General features: G+C 42.3%; 1 protein-coding gene across 1 annotated transcript in view; it reads right to left on the reverse strand.

The window, feature by feature from the left end:
- Window positions 1-16,942, reverse strand: part of LOC106613405 (contactin-5) — a 507,858-nt gene that overhangs the window by 65,813 nt on the left and 425,103 nt on the right. Inside the window, exon 16 of the mRNA XM_045724946.1 lies at window positions 12,094-12,252. Within this exon, the coding sequence (XP_045580902.1) occupies window positions 12,094-12,252 (159 nt within the window). The remainder of the gene's footprint in view (window positions 1-12,093; window positions 12,253-16,942) is intronic.

Genomic DNA, 16,942 nt, shown 5'->3' on the forward strand with positions numbered 1-16,942 from the left:
GGAATAGGGTTCTTAATCAGGGCCCATAAGGAATAGGGTTCTGGACCAGGGCTCATGAGGAATAGGGTTCTGGACCAGGGCTCATGAGGAATAGGGTTCTTGACCAGGGCCCATGAGGAATAGGGTTCTTAACCAGGGCCCATAAGGAATAGGGTTCTTGACCAGGGCCCATAAAGAATAGGGTTCTTGACCAGGGCCCATAAGGAATAGGGTTCTTAACCAGGGCCCATAAGGAATAGGGTTCTGGACCAGGGCTCATGAGGAATAGGGTTCTTGACCAGGGCCCATGAGGAATAGGGTTCCTGACCAGGGCCCATAAGGAATAGGGTTCCTGACCAGGGCCCATGAGGAATAGGGTTCTTGACCAGGGCCCATAAGGAATAGGGTTCCTAACCAGGGCCCATGAGGAATAGGGTTCTTGACCAGGGCCCATAAGGAATAGGGTTCCTGACCAGGGCCCATGAGGAATAGCGTTCTTGACCAGGGCCCATAAGGAATAGGGTTTTTGACCAGGGCCCATAAGGAATAGCGTTCTTGACCAGGGCCCATGAGGAATAACGTTCTTGACCAGGGCCCATGAGGAATAGGGTTCTTGACCAGGGCTCAAACTGAATAGAGTTATTGTCAGAAGAAATGCAAAGAGAATACCACCAGCCTGTCTATTTATTCTGCCTCTACCATTCCCCATATTCACTACCAGCCTGTCTATTTATTCTGCATCTACCATTCCCTATATTCACCACCAGCCTGTCTATTTATTCTGCATCTACCATTCCCCATATTCACTACCAGCCTGTCTATTTATTCTGCATCTGCCATTCCCCATATTCACTACCAGCCTGTCTATTTATTCTGCATCTGCCATTCCCCATATTCACTACCAGCCTGTCTATTTATTCTGCATCTACCATTCCCCATATGTTTAGATCACTGTGGAGTGACAAATATTCCAAGGCATAATTGGCTGGGTTGGACGATAGCCCTTATGTACATTCCATGATCGAACGTTCTAAACACACTTCCTACCGGCGTAACGATTTCCGGTGACGCGTACTATAGAACGGAAGTCAGTCTAGTTGTTATCGACAATATAACGTTACTACCACTATGTCGCAGTTTTTTTATTAGGTGTCTTCAGGACTCAAATTAATATTAATGATGTACATCGAATTGTTAAATCAGGCTCCGAGATTACAGCTAGCAAGAATGAAAAGGGGTTCAAGATGTATATAGGAAGCTACATAGACAACTATGAAGGCTAGTACCAAGTCAGTGACAGATATAACGTCAGCTAGCTATAATCATATTAGCTATCTAATTTAACTATTAACCGTAGCTAGTTAGTTACTGTAGTGGTCTGGGTGTTGCTGATGCAGAGGAGTCAGGTGCAGGACAGCAGAGATGAGCAACACAAGTAACTTTACTCAAATATTTCAATAACATGCCCTAATACCGAGCCCACAATAACGGACCGAACATACATAAAACAATCACGCACAAAAACCATGGGGAAAACAGAGGGTTAAATAATGAACATGTAATTGGGGAATTGAAACCAGGTGTGTAAAATAAAGACAAAACAAATGGAAAATGAAAAGTGGATCGGCGATGGCTAGAAGGCCGACGTCGACCGCCGAACGCCGCCCGAACAAGGAGAGGAAGCGACTTCAGCGGAAGTCGTGACAGTTACTTTGTAAAATGATATAACGTTGACAGAATCTACCTGAGAATGTGTGTATTTTCGTTAGTTTGGTTAAGTTAAGCTTGCTAGCTATGTTTTGCTCAATAAAAATATGTTTTATTCATGACTTCTACACAGTATCGAACAAAGATACATTGACAGGGGAGGTCACCGTGAGGGCTGCATGTTACAGGTCCATGAGGAAGAGTGAAAAGCATGAGAGTAGGGAAAGATTATAGATCGCTACTAGGGACCTGTGGTGGTTAATTTCTTTATTATCAAATTAGGACAATTAGACAAACTTTACACACAAGTCAGAGTTATACATAAAATACATCTTTAATAATAAGATCTTTGCAATAGCAATGACTTTCAACAATTCACCATTTTCTAATGATCCGCTGAGAGCGATAAAACATAGGTACAAAGGTCTTTTATAACCAAGATACACCCCTTTCAACCTACATGACGAACAACAGATACATAGAATGGTCACAAGGTTAAGATTTGTATGAAAGATATCTATAATACATAGCAGACAGAATCTGCTGTGTCAACAGTTTTCATTGTACAGACCAGTGCCTGGTCCTCCTACTCCAAACTGGAACCGTCTCTTCCTGGTACGGTATAGAACAGACCAGTGCCTGGTCCTCCTACTCCAAACTGGAACCGTCTCTTCCTGGTACGGTATAGAACAGACCAGTGCCTGGTCCTCCTACTCCAAACTGGACCCGTCTCTCCCTGGTACGGTATAGAACAGACCAGTGTCTGGTCCTCCTACTCCAAACTGGAACCGTCTCTTCCTTGTACGGTATAGAACAGACCAGTGCCTGGTCCTCCTACTCCAAACTGGACCCGTCTCTCCCTGGTACGGTATAGAACAGACCAGTGTCTGGTCCTCCTACTCCAAACTGGACCCGTCTCTCCCTGGTACGGTATAGAACAGACCAGTGTCTGGTCCTCCTACTCCAGACTGGACCCGTCTCTCCCTGGTACGGTATAGAACAGACCAGTGCCTGGTCCTCCTACTCCAAACTGGAACCGTCTCTCCCTGGTACGGTATAGAACAGACCAGTGTCTGGTCCTCCTACTCCAAACTGGAACCGTCTCTTCCTTGTACGGTATAGAACAGACCAGTGCCTGGTCCTCCTACTCCAAACTGGAACCGTCTCTCCCTGGTACGGTATAGAACAGAAACATTACCTCATGTTATCTGGAATGCTCTTTAGGTTTTATCACCCAAAGACATTGTAAATCTCCTCTGTCAGTGTTATCTCATAGAGGCCCATCCTCAGTAGAACACACACACAATAGTTAACCTCTTATGCTAGGGGGCAGTATTTTCACGTCCGGATGAAAAGTGTGCCCAAAGTAAACTGCCTGCTACTCAGGCCCAGAAGCTAGGATATGCATAGTATTAGTAGATTTGGATAGAAAACACTCTGCAGTTTCTAAAACTGTTTGAATGATGTCTGTGAGTATAGCATAACTTATTTGGCAGGCGAAACCCGAGGATAAACCATCCAGGATTTTTTTTAATTGAGGTCACTCTTTCCAATGTTTTTTCATTTGGGATCTAGAATTCTAAGGCACTTGCTTGCAGTTCGTATCGCTTCCACTGGATGTCAACAGTCTTTAGAAATTGGTTGATGTTTTTCCTTTGAGTAATGAAGGAGTAAGGCTGTTCAGAATGAGGCTCGAGGGAAGTGTATTGTTTGATAGAGGCGCACGACCAGAAATGCTCGCTACACTATGTTTTCCTCCTGTATTGAACGCTGTTTATCCCGTCTTAAATTTGATCGATTATTTACGTTGAAAATACCTAAAGTTATATTAGGAAAGTTGTTTGAAATGTTTGGACAAAGATTGCAGGTAATTTATGAGATATTTTCTAGTCATGTTGCGCGAGTGGTAAACTTTTTTTTTCTGCATCAAACACGCCAAATAAATGGACATTTTGGATATATAACAACGGAATTAATCAAACAAAAGGACAATTTGTGATGTTTATGGGACATAGAGAAGCTCGTCAAAGGTAAGGCATGAATTATATCTTTATTTGTGAGTTGTGTGTCGCGTTGAATTATGATTGTCTGTGTTTGTTTGGGGTGCTGTCCTAACATAATTGTATAGTTTGCTTTCGCCGTAAAGCATTTTTGAAATCAGACAAGTTGGCTGGATTAACAAGAAGTGTATCTTTAATCCTATGTTTATGATGTTTATGATGAGTATTTCTGTAATTTGATGTGACTCTCTGCATTTTCATCAGATGTTATTTGAGACAATGCATTACTGAACATAACGCACCAATTTAAACGGAGGTTTTTGGACATAAAGAGGGACTTTATTCAACAAAACAAACATTTATTGTGTAACATACAATTGTGTAACATACAATAGGGTTCTTGACCAGGGCCCATAAGGAACAGGGTTCTTAACCAGGGGCCCATAAGGAATAGGGTTCTGGACCAGGGCCCATTGTGTAACATACAAGTTAATACAGGTAATGAGTGGAGAACAGGAGGGCTTCTTAAAGAAAAACGAACAGGTCTGTGAGAGCCGGAATTCTTACTGGTTGGTAGGTGATCAAATGCTATGTATGCAATAAAATGCAAATTATTTACTTAAAAATCATACAATGTGATTTTCTGGATTTTTGTTTTAGATTCCGTCTCTCACAGTTGAAGTGTACCTATGATAAAAAAATTACAGACCTCTACATGCTTTGTAAGTAGGAAAACCTGCAAAATCGGCAGTGTATCAAATACTTGTTCTCCCCACTGTATCTCCCTCACTAGCTTTAAGCACCAGCTGTCAGAGCAGCTCACAGATCACTGCACCTGTACCCAGCCCATCTGTAAATAGCCCATCCAACTACCTCATCACCATATTGATATTTATTTTGCTCCTTTGCATCCCAGTACCGCTACTTGCACACTCATCTTCTGCACATCTATAACTCCAGTGTTTAATTTGCCATACTGTAATAATTTCGCCAATATGGCCTACTTATTGCCTCACCCCCCTTATCCTACCTCATTTGCACACACTGTATATAGACATTCTCTATTGTATTATTGACTATATGTTTGTTTATTCCATGTGTAACTCTGTGTTTGTGTCACACTGCTTGCTTTATCTTGGCCAGGTTGCAGTTGTAAATGAGAACGTGTTCTCAATTAGCCTACCTGGTTAAATAAAGGGCTTGTTCTCAACTAGCCTACCTGGTTAAATGAAGGTGAAATAAAAAAATTAAAAATTTAAAATCATCTGGTGGCCCTTCTTTACCAGACAGCGCACTACTCTCAACTAAACATTCCTACTGCACCACCAGTTCACAGCTGCACAGACACAGAACAGCGTTGGCACAAGCCAAGAACACTTGTGAGTCTATCAATATCCATAAAGAAATGCACCTGAAAAGTATTCAGCCTGTGTAACAGTAAATCCTTGTTAATTAGGGTGTGAAACCAGGTCAGGTTGATGGGATAGAGTTCTGTAAACCTACTAACTTAATTAGGGTGTGAAGCCAGGTCAGGTTGATGGGATAGAGTTCTGTAAACCTGCTAACTTGTTTGCTGATGGAATAAGGTAAGTTGGAGGTTCCTAGAATGGAAGCATTTTAGAAAACATTTTCTTGTGATTTTTTTGGCGTCTTTACGATGTAATGACATGTTTGAGACAAAGACTGGGGGGAAATATATCATCCATGAATCTGTATATTTTAATCCATTTTATTTGAACTTTCGGGCTTGTGCTGTTTCTGGAAAAGTTACATTAGTCTTTGTCATAGTAATCTCTCCAACCTGATGTTAAGGTTTTTAATTGGTTGATGCTGCCTGAGATGGTCAGGGGGATGACTGTGTCAAACAGCTTGTGTTCCTTTACTCTGCGGATCATTCTTTCAACTCTCAGCCTGGAAATGGATTGGGTCTCCCTTAATCTCATGCACTGGCATCTGTGTGCGTCTTGACAGAAAGGCTGGCCGGTAGACTTTGCATGGAACAATGTCATCTACGAGAAAGCCCTTATCCACCATAATGGCCATGTCAGGGGTGAGTAAGGAAATAATTCCAGACTGCTTGAAGATCTCCTTGTCACTCACAGATCCAGAATACAACCATGACACCAAAGTGACAGCTCCATGTGGTGCCATTCCCAACATGCCCTTAAAGGTACAGTGTGACTTGTAGGAAGAAAACACCTCACGCTGCAGTAGTAGTGAAGATGGTGTCTGCCAGCGGAGTTCAGTGCAGTCGATCACTACCTGGGTGTCTGGATAGTCCTTGAACTCAGGTGGCAGGTAGGCTTTGATGGTTTCCATGGGGATCCATATCCGTGCTGATCCAAGAAGACAGCAGAGGAAGTTGGCCCAAGGGATGATAATCCGGCTCACTGTCGATTGGTGGATGCTGAACCGATGGGCCAAATCCTTCTGCTTCAGACCCAGCGACAGATGAGTCATAAACAAGAAGAACTCGTCGATTGATGGCAGTGTGTCTGAACGTAAAGAAAACCGTTTTAGTACAATATAGTCCTTATATTCGGTCCATAACAAAAATTAAATAATGCTTAACAGTTACAGTAAGATCAAATAATATTCTCTTAAGTATTTAATGAAGTTGTCCCTTATTGGTTTTCTTCCAGTAACACTTGTTTCAGACGGATTGGTGCTTGTGACTCTTATTAACTTGGTCTCTGCTTCCCGCTCAATCAAGTGCCAGAAGGCCATCAGGTGGGTGTAGCTTGCAGATCTAAAGACTGACCCAGAGTATTTCAATACCAAAAAAGCTCATGACTATTATTGCCCATCTTCTCTAAGCATCAAGTAGCACTAGACATGACCTAGCTGCTATTGTAACCTGTTTTTCTCGTTACTGCAATTCTTACTGTAATTCACAGCAGCTATCATCACAGCAGTGAATTTGTTTTAAATGTTCCGTTATTATTTAACCTGGGAAGTGGACTAAGAACCAAATCTTATTTGCAGCAACGACCTGGGAGCATTTTTGGGGGTTAACTGAAAACGAATGTAAAGACAATATACATTCAATGTGCCAACGTATGCTAAGATATGCTAGCCTAGTTTTAAATAACAATGAACATGTTCTTAAATGTAAGATGGACTTTGGGATAATAATAATATTTAATAGTAAATAATAAACAATAGTAATGCTTGATAATAATACATCTGGTACAGGGCACCCCTCAGCAGGAAAAACAGAACTAGACAGTCATTTGTGCCAGGTGTGATAGCCCTCCTAAATAGCTTGGGCTAATGTTCTTATCCACCCAGTAAGGCCAGCAGGCTAATGTTCCTATCCACCCAGTAAGGCCAGCAGGCTAATGTTCCTAACCACTCAGTAAGGACAGCAGGCTAATGTTCCTAACCACTCAGTAAGGACAGCAGGCTAATGTTCCTATCCACCCAGTAAGGCCAGCAGGCTAATGTTCCTATCCACCCAGTAAGACCAGCAGGCTAATGTTCCTATCCACCCAGTAAGGCCAGCAGGCTAATGTTCCCATCCACACAGTAAGGCCAGCAGGCTAATGTTCCTATCCACCCAGTAAGGCCAGCAGGCTAATGTTCCTATAGACCCAGTAAGGCCAGCAGGCTAATGTTCCTAACCACTCAGTAAGGACAGCAGGCTAATGTTCCTATCCACCCAGTAAGGCCAGCAGGCTAATGTTCCTATCCACCCAGTAAGGCCAGCAGGCTAATGTTCCTATCCACCCAGTAAGGCCAGCAGGCTAATGTTCCCATCCACACAGTAAGGCCAGCAGGCTAATGTTCCTATAGACCCAGTAAGGCCAGCAGGCTAATGTTCCTATTGACCCAGTAAGGCCAGCAGGCTAATGTTCCTATCCACCCAGTAAGGCCAGCAGGCTAATGTTCCCATCCACACAGTAAGGCCAGCAGGCTAATGTTCCTATAGACCCAGTAAGGCCAGCAGGCTCATGTTCCTATTGACCCAGTAAGGCCAGCAGGCTAATGTTCCTATAGACCCAGTAAGGCCAGCAGGCTAATGTTCCTATCCACCCAGTAAGGCCAGCAGGCTAATGTTCCCATCCACACAGTAAGGCCAGCAGGCTAATGTTCCTATAGACCCAGTAAGGCCAGCAGGCTAATGTTCCTATTGACCCAGTAAGGCCAGCAGGCTAATGTTCCTATCCACCCAGTAAGGCCAGCAGGCTAATGTTCCCATCCACACAGTAAGGCCAGCAGGCTAATGTTCCTATAGACCCAGTAAGGCCAGCAGGCTCATGTTCCTATTGACCCAGTAAGGCCAGCAGGCTAATGTTCCTATAGACTCAGTAAGGCCAGCAGGCTAATGTTCCTATCCACCCAGTAAGGCTAGCAGGCTAATGTTCCTATCCACTCAGTAAGGCCCGCAGGCTAATGTTCCTATAGACTCAGTAAGGCCAGCAGGCCAATGTTCCTATCCACCCAGTAAGGCCAGCAGGCTAATGTTCCTATAGACCCAGTAAGGCCAGCAGGCTAATGTTCCTATCCACCCAGTAAGGCCAGCAGGCTAATGTTCCTATCCACCCAGTAAGGCCAGCAGGCTAATGTTCCCATCCACTCAGTAAGGCCAGCAGGCTAATGTTCCTATCCACCCAGTAAGGCCAGCAGGCTAATGTTCCTATCCACCCAGTAAGGCCAGCAGGCTAATGTTCCTATCCACCCAGTAAGGCCAGCAGGCTAATGTTCCCATCCACTCAGTAAGGCCAGCAGGCTAATGTTCCTATCCACCCAGTAAGGCCAGCAGGCTAATGTTCCTATCCACCCAGTAAGGCCAGCAGGCTAATGTTCCTATCCACCCAGTAAGGCCAGCAGGCTAATGTTCCTATCCACCCAGTAAGGCCACAGGCTAATGTTCCCATCCACTCAGTAAGGCCAGCAGGCTAATGTTCCTATCCACCCAGTAAGGCCAGCAGGCTAATGTTCCTATCCACCCAGTAAGGCCAGCAGGCTAATGTTCCTATCCACCCAGTAAGGCCAGCAGGCCAATGTTCCTATTGACTCAGTAAGGCCAGCAGGCTAATGTTCCTATCGACCCAGTAAGGCCAGCAGGCTAATGTTCCTATCCACCCAGTAAGGCCAGCAGGCTAATGTTCCTATAGACTCAGTAAGGCCAGCAGGCTAATGTTCCTATACACTCAGTAAGGCCAGCAGGTTAGTCTTTAAAACCTGTTGGGGCTACAGGTTAGCAATGAACCCCGAGCCGGGATTGCTAACAAGGCTGGAAATTCAAAACATCAAAAATCTAATAATTTCAATTTCTCAAACAATCAACTATTTTACACAATTTAAATGATAAACATCTCCTTAATCTAACCACATTGTTCGATTTTCAAAGAGGCTTTACGGCAAAAGCATAAAGTTAGATTATGTTAGGACAGTACATAGCCACAAAAGTACAAACATCCATTTTCAATTCAAGGTCAGGCGTCACCAAAAGCAGAAACCAGCTTGAATTATGCACTAACTTTTGTCAATCTCCATCAGATGACACTCCTAGGACATTATGTTATACAATACATGCATTTTTTGTTCCATCAAGTTCATATTTATATCCAAAAACAGCATTTTACAGTAGCGTGAAATTCAGATTTTTTTCTTCTCTGAAATGCTTCCGGTGAACATAACAAAATTACTATTCGAAAACATTGGTAAATTATAATATTGTCATTCAAAGAATAATATATTATCATCTCGTAATTGCTACCGAATGGCCAGATCTCAAAATAACTTTACTGGGGCAATCACATTTTGCAATAAACGGGGTGCTATGCTAAGAACAACAGGCTATGCTATACAGTTAGCATCATCTAAAATCGATAATAACATTGTAAATATCCCCTTACCTTTGATTATCTCCATCAGAAGGCAGGCATCCCAGGTCCGGAAGGCATCCCAGGTCCGGAACAAATGTGGTTTCTTTTGACAAAGTTCATAATTTATGTCCAAATAACACCAAGTACTTAGCGTTCATTATGCTCCCACAAAACGTGGTGGGGGGACTGTAAAATCACGCCGAAAAGCAAAAAAAACCTAGTAAATAATCTATTTATGTTCGTTCAAACATGTCAAATGTTGTTTAGCATTAATCTTTTGGTCCATTTTTAACGTTAAACATCAGTAATATTTTCACACAACCTATCCTATGTCTAGATAAACAATGAAGACAAAACTCACGTTTCTCAGATTTATGCGCAGGCGCAAAAAAATGAAGTGATGGCATGTCAACTTCCTCGGATTCTAATTTGCTCTCTGTTTATCATAGACGCTTCAAACAACTTTATAAAGATCGTTGACATCTAGTGGAAGCCGTAGGTGTTGCGAAATGAATCCTTTCTCACTATGGTATCTATAAAACAATGACACTAAATAGTACAGTCACAAAATTCAAATTTTTTGGGGATCTATTTTTCACAGGTTTTTGCCTGCAATATGAGTTTTGTTATACTTACAGACACCATTCAAACTGTTTTAGAAAATTCAGAGTGTTTTCTATCCGAATGTGTTAATAATATGCATATCCTAGCTTCTGAGTTGGTGTAGGAGGCAGTTAAAAATGGGCACATATTTTTTTCAAAATGTCTCAATACTGCCCCCGAGCCCCAACAGGTTAAAAAAAACGTGTTTTATTGGTATGTAACTGTTATGAAGGTTGTATTGTCAATTTTGTTTTGTATTTAAACGCCACTTTAAACGTGTACATGACACTGAAACAAAATTTCCCCATGGGGACAATAAAGTCAGTAAGTATTACTGTACCTTGTGTAAAAATGTATATCCTCGTCAGAACCAGCAAATCGCTGTAGACCAAAGCTGTGGTGGGTAGTCAGTTTCTCCAGCTTGCATCGAAGTTCCTCAATTTATCTTACGTGCTCATGGTTTGCCATTACGGCCATGTCCAGGGCGGCAGCTTCAGGGACTGCACAGTAATCATGTGTCTGGACCGGATCAGAGACGGCACAGCCCATAGGTGGCTCACCTTGTTTTTCATCCTCCTCAGTCGGAGCAGGAGGTTTCAGTCTTCTTTCCCAAACACCAGGTCTCTTTTGAATGTGCTAGTTCCACGCCAAGACTGTAGGAACAACACCTCTTTTTAGGTATTGTCACCCCCCAATTTTTCCTTCAACAAAGTCACTCTCGACGATATGTGTACTACACACCTTTGCGTGTTTGGTGACAGTAAAGTTGTCACGACGTACTGCCACCAACCACCTTTGTCTGAGCTCTACATCGACCAGAAAACTATGGAAGCCGGTGTTGTTGAACAAGGCTTAATGGTCTTTCCTCCCAGTCTGTGTTGTTGAACAAGGCTTAATGGTCTTTCCTCCCAGTCTGTGTTGTTGAACAAGGCTTAATGGTCTTTCCTCCCAGTCTGTGCTGTTGAACAAGGCTTAATGGTCTTTCCTCCCAGTCTGTGTTGTTGAACAAGGCTTAATGGTCTTTCCTCCCAGTCTGTGTTGTTGAACAAGGCTTAATGGTCTTTCCTCCTGTTCCATGTTAATGAACAAGGCTTAATGGTCTTTCCTCCTAGTCTGTGTTGTTGAACAAGGCTTAATGTAAAATAAGAAAATGAAAAGGGGGTGTATCCCAAATGGCACCATATTCACTTGTGCACTACATTTGACCAGGGCCCATAGGGATCCCCATAGGGCTCTAGTCAAAAGTAGTGTGCTATATAGGGAATATGGTGTAATTTGGCCCGCAGATATTGTGAATCATCCTACATCTATGGACATGATTCATTATGGAGAGCTAAACTTTTCTATTATTCTTATCCTCCCAACGCAGAAGCAGCAGCAGTGGTACAGATTACACCTACTGAGTCAGCAGTCATCCTCTGACATTAACAGATAATTATACGGTATTACTGTCATGGTATGGGGAAATAAACCCAATGAAATAGTGACAGCTCAGTAAAAATCCTTTGGTTTCTCACTGCCACCTCAGGAATCAGCTTTGCCATTCTTAACGGCTAGAGGTTAATTTCTGGTAACCTTTGACATAATTCTGCATGTAATTTAGACCACTGAAATTACCTTTTGAGGTCCACGGACTTTTTTATTAAGCTCTGTTGAACAACAGCCAAGTTTTGAACAGGAAATTACAGTTACAATGAATACATCATCGTGGACAAGATCAAAACAATGCACATCCAGCATCTCCAGTGCGGCCCATTCGGAATCGAGAGTTTATATTTCCTTCCATATTGGTTTCCACAAGGCAATATATCCTGTTTGCAACTTAACATCTCTGGCCTCCATTTTGGTTTCCACAAGGCAATAAATCCTGTATGCAACTTACATCTCTGGCCTCCATATTGGTTTCCACAAGGCAATACATCCCCTATGCAGCTAAACATCTCTGGCCTAAAACAGGACAGCATCCATACCTGTCCTGAGTGTCTGCCAGCCCAGGGAAAAGGGGCTCCGGGCCTGAAGATTGTAGCTGCTGATGGGGCTGTGGTTGTCCACCCCTCCACTCCACGACAGGGTGGCTGTAGTGTCCGTGATCTCCTCTACTATCACCACCCCAGGGGGTCCTGGGGGGCCTAGAGAGAGATTTAGAGAGAGATAGAGGGGGAGAGAGAGATAAGGTGAGGTGAGGAGAGATGGAAAGAGAGAGAGGTGAGGAGAGATGGAGAGTGAAAGAAAGAAAGAAAGAAAGAAAGAAAGAAAGAAAGAAAGAAAGAAAGAAAGAAAGAAAGAAAGAAAGAAAGAAAGAAAGAAAGAAAGAAAGAAAGAAAGAAAGAAAGAAAGAAAGAAAGAGACAGAGAGATATTGAGAAACCTGTCCAACCAAAAACATAGAGACCAAGAAAATCTGAGCCTTCACTATGGTGAATCACAAAAACTATACAGAAATATACTACGGACAAAGAAGGAGCATCACTACAAGAATCCATAGAATCTAACCACTTCTGGGAAAATTGGAAAACTCTAAACAACACGAAGCATTATCTATCCAAAATGGAGATGTATGAATAAACCACTTCTCCAACCATTTTGGCTCTATGACAAAGAACAAACAGCAAAAACACATACAGTTGAAGTCGGAAGTTTACATACACCTTAGCCAAATACATTTAAACTCAGTTTTTCACAATTCCTGACATTTTATCCTAGCAAAAATGCCCTGACTTAGGTCAGTTAGGATCACCACTTTCTTTTAGGAATGTGAAATGTCAGAATAATAGTAGAGAGAATGATTTATTTCAGCTTTTATTTCTTTCACCACATTCCCAGTGGGTCAGAAGTTTACATACACTCAATTAGTATTTGGTTGAATTGCCTTTAAATTGTTTAACTTGGGTCAAACGTTTTGGGTAGTCTTCCACAAGCTTCCCACAATAAGTTCGGTGAATTTTGGCCCATTCCTCCTGACAGAGCTGGTGTAACTGAGTCAGGTTTGTAGGCCTCCTTGCTCGCACACACTTTTTCAGTTCTGCCCACAAATGTTCTATAGGATTGAGGTCAGGGCTTTGTGATGGCCACTCCAATATCTTGACTTTGTTGTCCTTAAGCCATTTTGCCACAACTTTGGAAGTATGCTTGGGGTCATTGTCCATTTGGAAGACCCATTTGCGACCAAGCTTTAACTTCCTGACTGATGTCTTGAGATGTTGCTTCAATATATCCACATCATTTTCCATCCTCATGACGCCATCTACTTTGTGAAGTGCACCAGTCCCTCCTGCAGCAAAGCCCCCCCACAACATGATGCTGCCACTCCCATGCTTCACGGTTGGGATGGTGTTCTTCGGCTTGCAAGCCTCCCCCTTTTTCCTCCAAACATAACGATGGTCATTATGGCCAAACAGTTCTATTTTTGTTTCATCAGCCCAGATGACATTTCTCCAAAAAGTACTATCTTTGTCCCCATGTGCAGTTGCAAACCGTAGTCTGGCTTTTTTATGCTGGTTTTGGAGCAGTGGCTTCTTCCTTGCTGAGCGGCCTTTCAGGTTATGTCGATATAGGAATTGTTTTACTGTGGATATAGATACTTTTATACCTGTTTCCTCCAGCATCTTCATAAGGTCCTTTGCTGTTGTTCTGGGATTGATTTGCACTTTTCGCAAAAAAGTACGTTCATCTCTAGGAGACAGAATGCGTCTCCTTCCTGAGCGGTATGACGACTGCGTGGTCCCATGGTGTTTATACACGCACAGATGAACGTTTGTACAGATGAACGTGGTACCTTCAAGCGTTTGGAAAATGCTCCCAAGGATGAACCAGACTTGTGGTGTCTACAATTTTTTTCTGATGTCTTGGCTGATTTCTTTTGATTTTCCCATGATGTCAAGCAAAGAAGCACTGAGTTTGAAGGTAGGCCTTGAAATACATCCACAGGTACACCTCCAATTGATTCAAATGATGTCAATTAGCCTGTCAGAAGCTACTATAGCCATGACATGTTTAAAGGCACAGTCAACTTAGTGTATGTACATTTCTGGTCCACTGGAATTGTGATACAGTGAATTATAAGTGAAATAATCTGTCTGTAAACAATTATTGGAAAGATTACTTGTGTCATACACAAAGTAGATGTCCTTACCAACTTGCCAAAACTTTAAGAAGAAATGTGTGGAGTGGTTGAAAAAACTGTTTTAATGACTCCAACCTAAGTGTATGTAAACTTCAGACTTCAACTGTACATGATCAAATACAAATCTTAGAATCAACTATCAAAGACTACCAGAACCCATTGCATTCTCCAATTACATTGAATGAACTACAGGACCAAATACAAACCCTCCAACCCAAAAAGGCATGTGGTGTTGATGATATCCTAAATTAAATGATCAAATATACAGACCACAAATTCCAATTGGCTATACTTAAACTCTTTAACATCATCCTCGGCACAAGCATCTTCCCCAATATTTGGAACCAAGGACTGATCTCCCCAATCCACAAAAGTAGAGATATATTTGACCTCAATAACTTCTTAAGGTGTAGGGGGCAGTATTTTCACGGCCGGATGAAAAATGTACCCAAATTAAACTGGTTACTACTCTGGCCCAGAAACTAGAATATGCATATTATTAGTATATTTGGATAGAAAACACTCTGAAGTTTCTAAAACTGTTTGAATGGTGTCTGTGAGTATAACAGAACTCATATGGCAGGCAAAACCCTGAGAAAAATTCAACCAGGAAGTGTGAGATCTGAGAATTGTAGTTCTTCTTTTGAATTTCTATCGAAACTACAGTGTCTGTGGGGTCACGTTGCACTTCCTAAGGCTTCCATTGGCTGTCAACAGCCTTCAGAAAGTTCTTTCAGCCTTCTCCTGTTACTGGGCAGATAATAGTATCTCAGTCAATGAGTGGACTGCCTGAGGACAAAGCACTTGGTGATGCGCGAGCCCGATAGCGAGCCGTTCCTTCTTTTTCTCCTGGAATGAATACGCTATTGTCCGGTTGGAATATTATCGCATTTTTACATTAAAAATAACATAAAGATTGATTGTAAACAACGTTTGACATGCTTCTACTAACGGTAATGGAACATTTTGACTTTTCGTGTCTCGAATTATGCTTGCGCATTATGCCTTTGGATAGTGACCTGAACGCACGAACAAAACGGAGGTATTTGGACATAAATATGGATTATTTCGAACAAAAACAACATTTCTTGTGGAAGTAGCAGTCCTGGAAGTGCATTCTGATGAAGATCAGCAAAGGTAAGAGAATATTTATAATACTAATTCTGAGTTTAGGTGATCCCAGAACTTGCCAGGTGTCTGTATAGCTTGCTTTGATGGCGAGCTATGTACTCAGAATATTGAAAAATATGCTTTCGCCGAAAAGCTATTTTAAAATCTGACACAGCGGTTGCATAAAGGAGTACTGTATCTATAATTCTTAAATGTATTGTTATGTATTTTGTCAACATTTATGATGAGTATTTTTGTAAATTGATGTGGTCATTCACCGGAGGTTTTGGTGGGAATACATTTTCTGAACATCACGCGCCAATGGAAAATGCTGTTTTTGGATATAAATATGAACTTTATCGAACAAAACATGCATGTATTGTGTAACATGATGTCCTAGGAGTGTCATCTGATGAAGATCGTCAAAGGTTAGTGCTTCATTTAGCTGTGGAAGCCGGTGAGTTTTTGAGTTTCTGTGACATATATCCTTGCTTGGAAAATGGCTGTGTGGTTATTTTTGTCTATGTACTCTCCTAACATAATCTAATGTTTTGCTTTTGCTGTAAAGCCTTTTTAAAATCGTACAATGTGGTTACATTAAGGAGAAGTATATCTTTAAAATGGTGTAAAATAGTCGTATGTTTGAGAAATTGAAATTATGATATTTTTGCTGTTTTGTATTTCGCGCCATGCTATTTCACTGGCTGTTGAATAGTGTGGGACGGTCACATCCCACCTTGCCCAGAGAAGATAACTACAGTGGGATATGCATCAACAGCAACATTGTGAAATTCCTTTGCATTATAATTAACTGCAGACTAATACATTTCCAAAGTGAAAACAATTTACTGAGCAAATGTCATATCGGGTTTTTACCAAATTACTGTGCAACAGACCACGGATTTACTACAATATCCGGACCCCTTCTACTGCCGGTACGGGGCACGGAACCCCGCCGATCCTTCACGACTGGAATACCAACATAATCTGCCCGAGGATCCCAACAGGCCCCTCAGGCGCGACGTCCCCTGAAGGTCCATTCTGCTAACCGCGGCCTGCTAGCTATCTACAGCATATTGGACTGTTAGCTGTTAGCTGATCCATCGGCCAGATCCTTGGACCACTATAACCATTTTGCCAATTGGACTTGGACCCCTCTGTTACTTGGAACCCTACTAATTCCATTCCATCCGTCTATCGACGTCACCGCAAGAGGAGGAAAAAACAGACTTTCCCCCATCGCGACGACCCTCTAAGGCCCTTATGCTAGCTTGCTAGCCCCGGCCTGCTAACTATCTGAATCGCCATGTCCCCAGCCAGCCCAAACACTCACTGGATCCATACGATCACTTGGCTACGCATGCCTCTCCCTAATATCAATATGACTTGACCATTACTTTCCTGGTTAGTGATTACTGTCTTATTTCACTGTAGAGCCTCTAGCCCTGCTCAATATGCCTTAACCAATCATGTTGTTCCACCTCCCACATATGCGATGGCATCACCTGGTTTAAACGTCTCTAGAGACTAGATCTCTCTCATCATTATGCAATGCCTAGGTTTACCTCCAATGTACACTCTTCCTAC

Source organism: Salmo salar, chromosome ssa09, assembly GCF_905237065.1.
Source record: "Salmo salar chromosome ssa09, Ssal_v3.1, whole genome shotgun sequence".
In the NCBI taxonomy this organism is placed as follows: domain Eukaryota; kingdom Metazoa; phylum Chordata; class Actinopteri; order Salmoniformes; family Salmonidae; genus Salmo; species Salmo salar.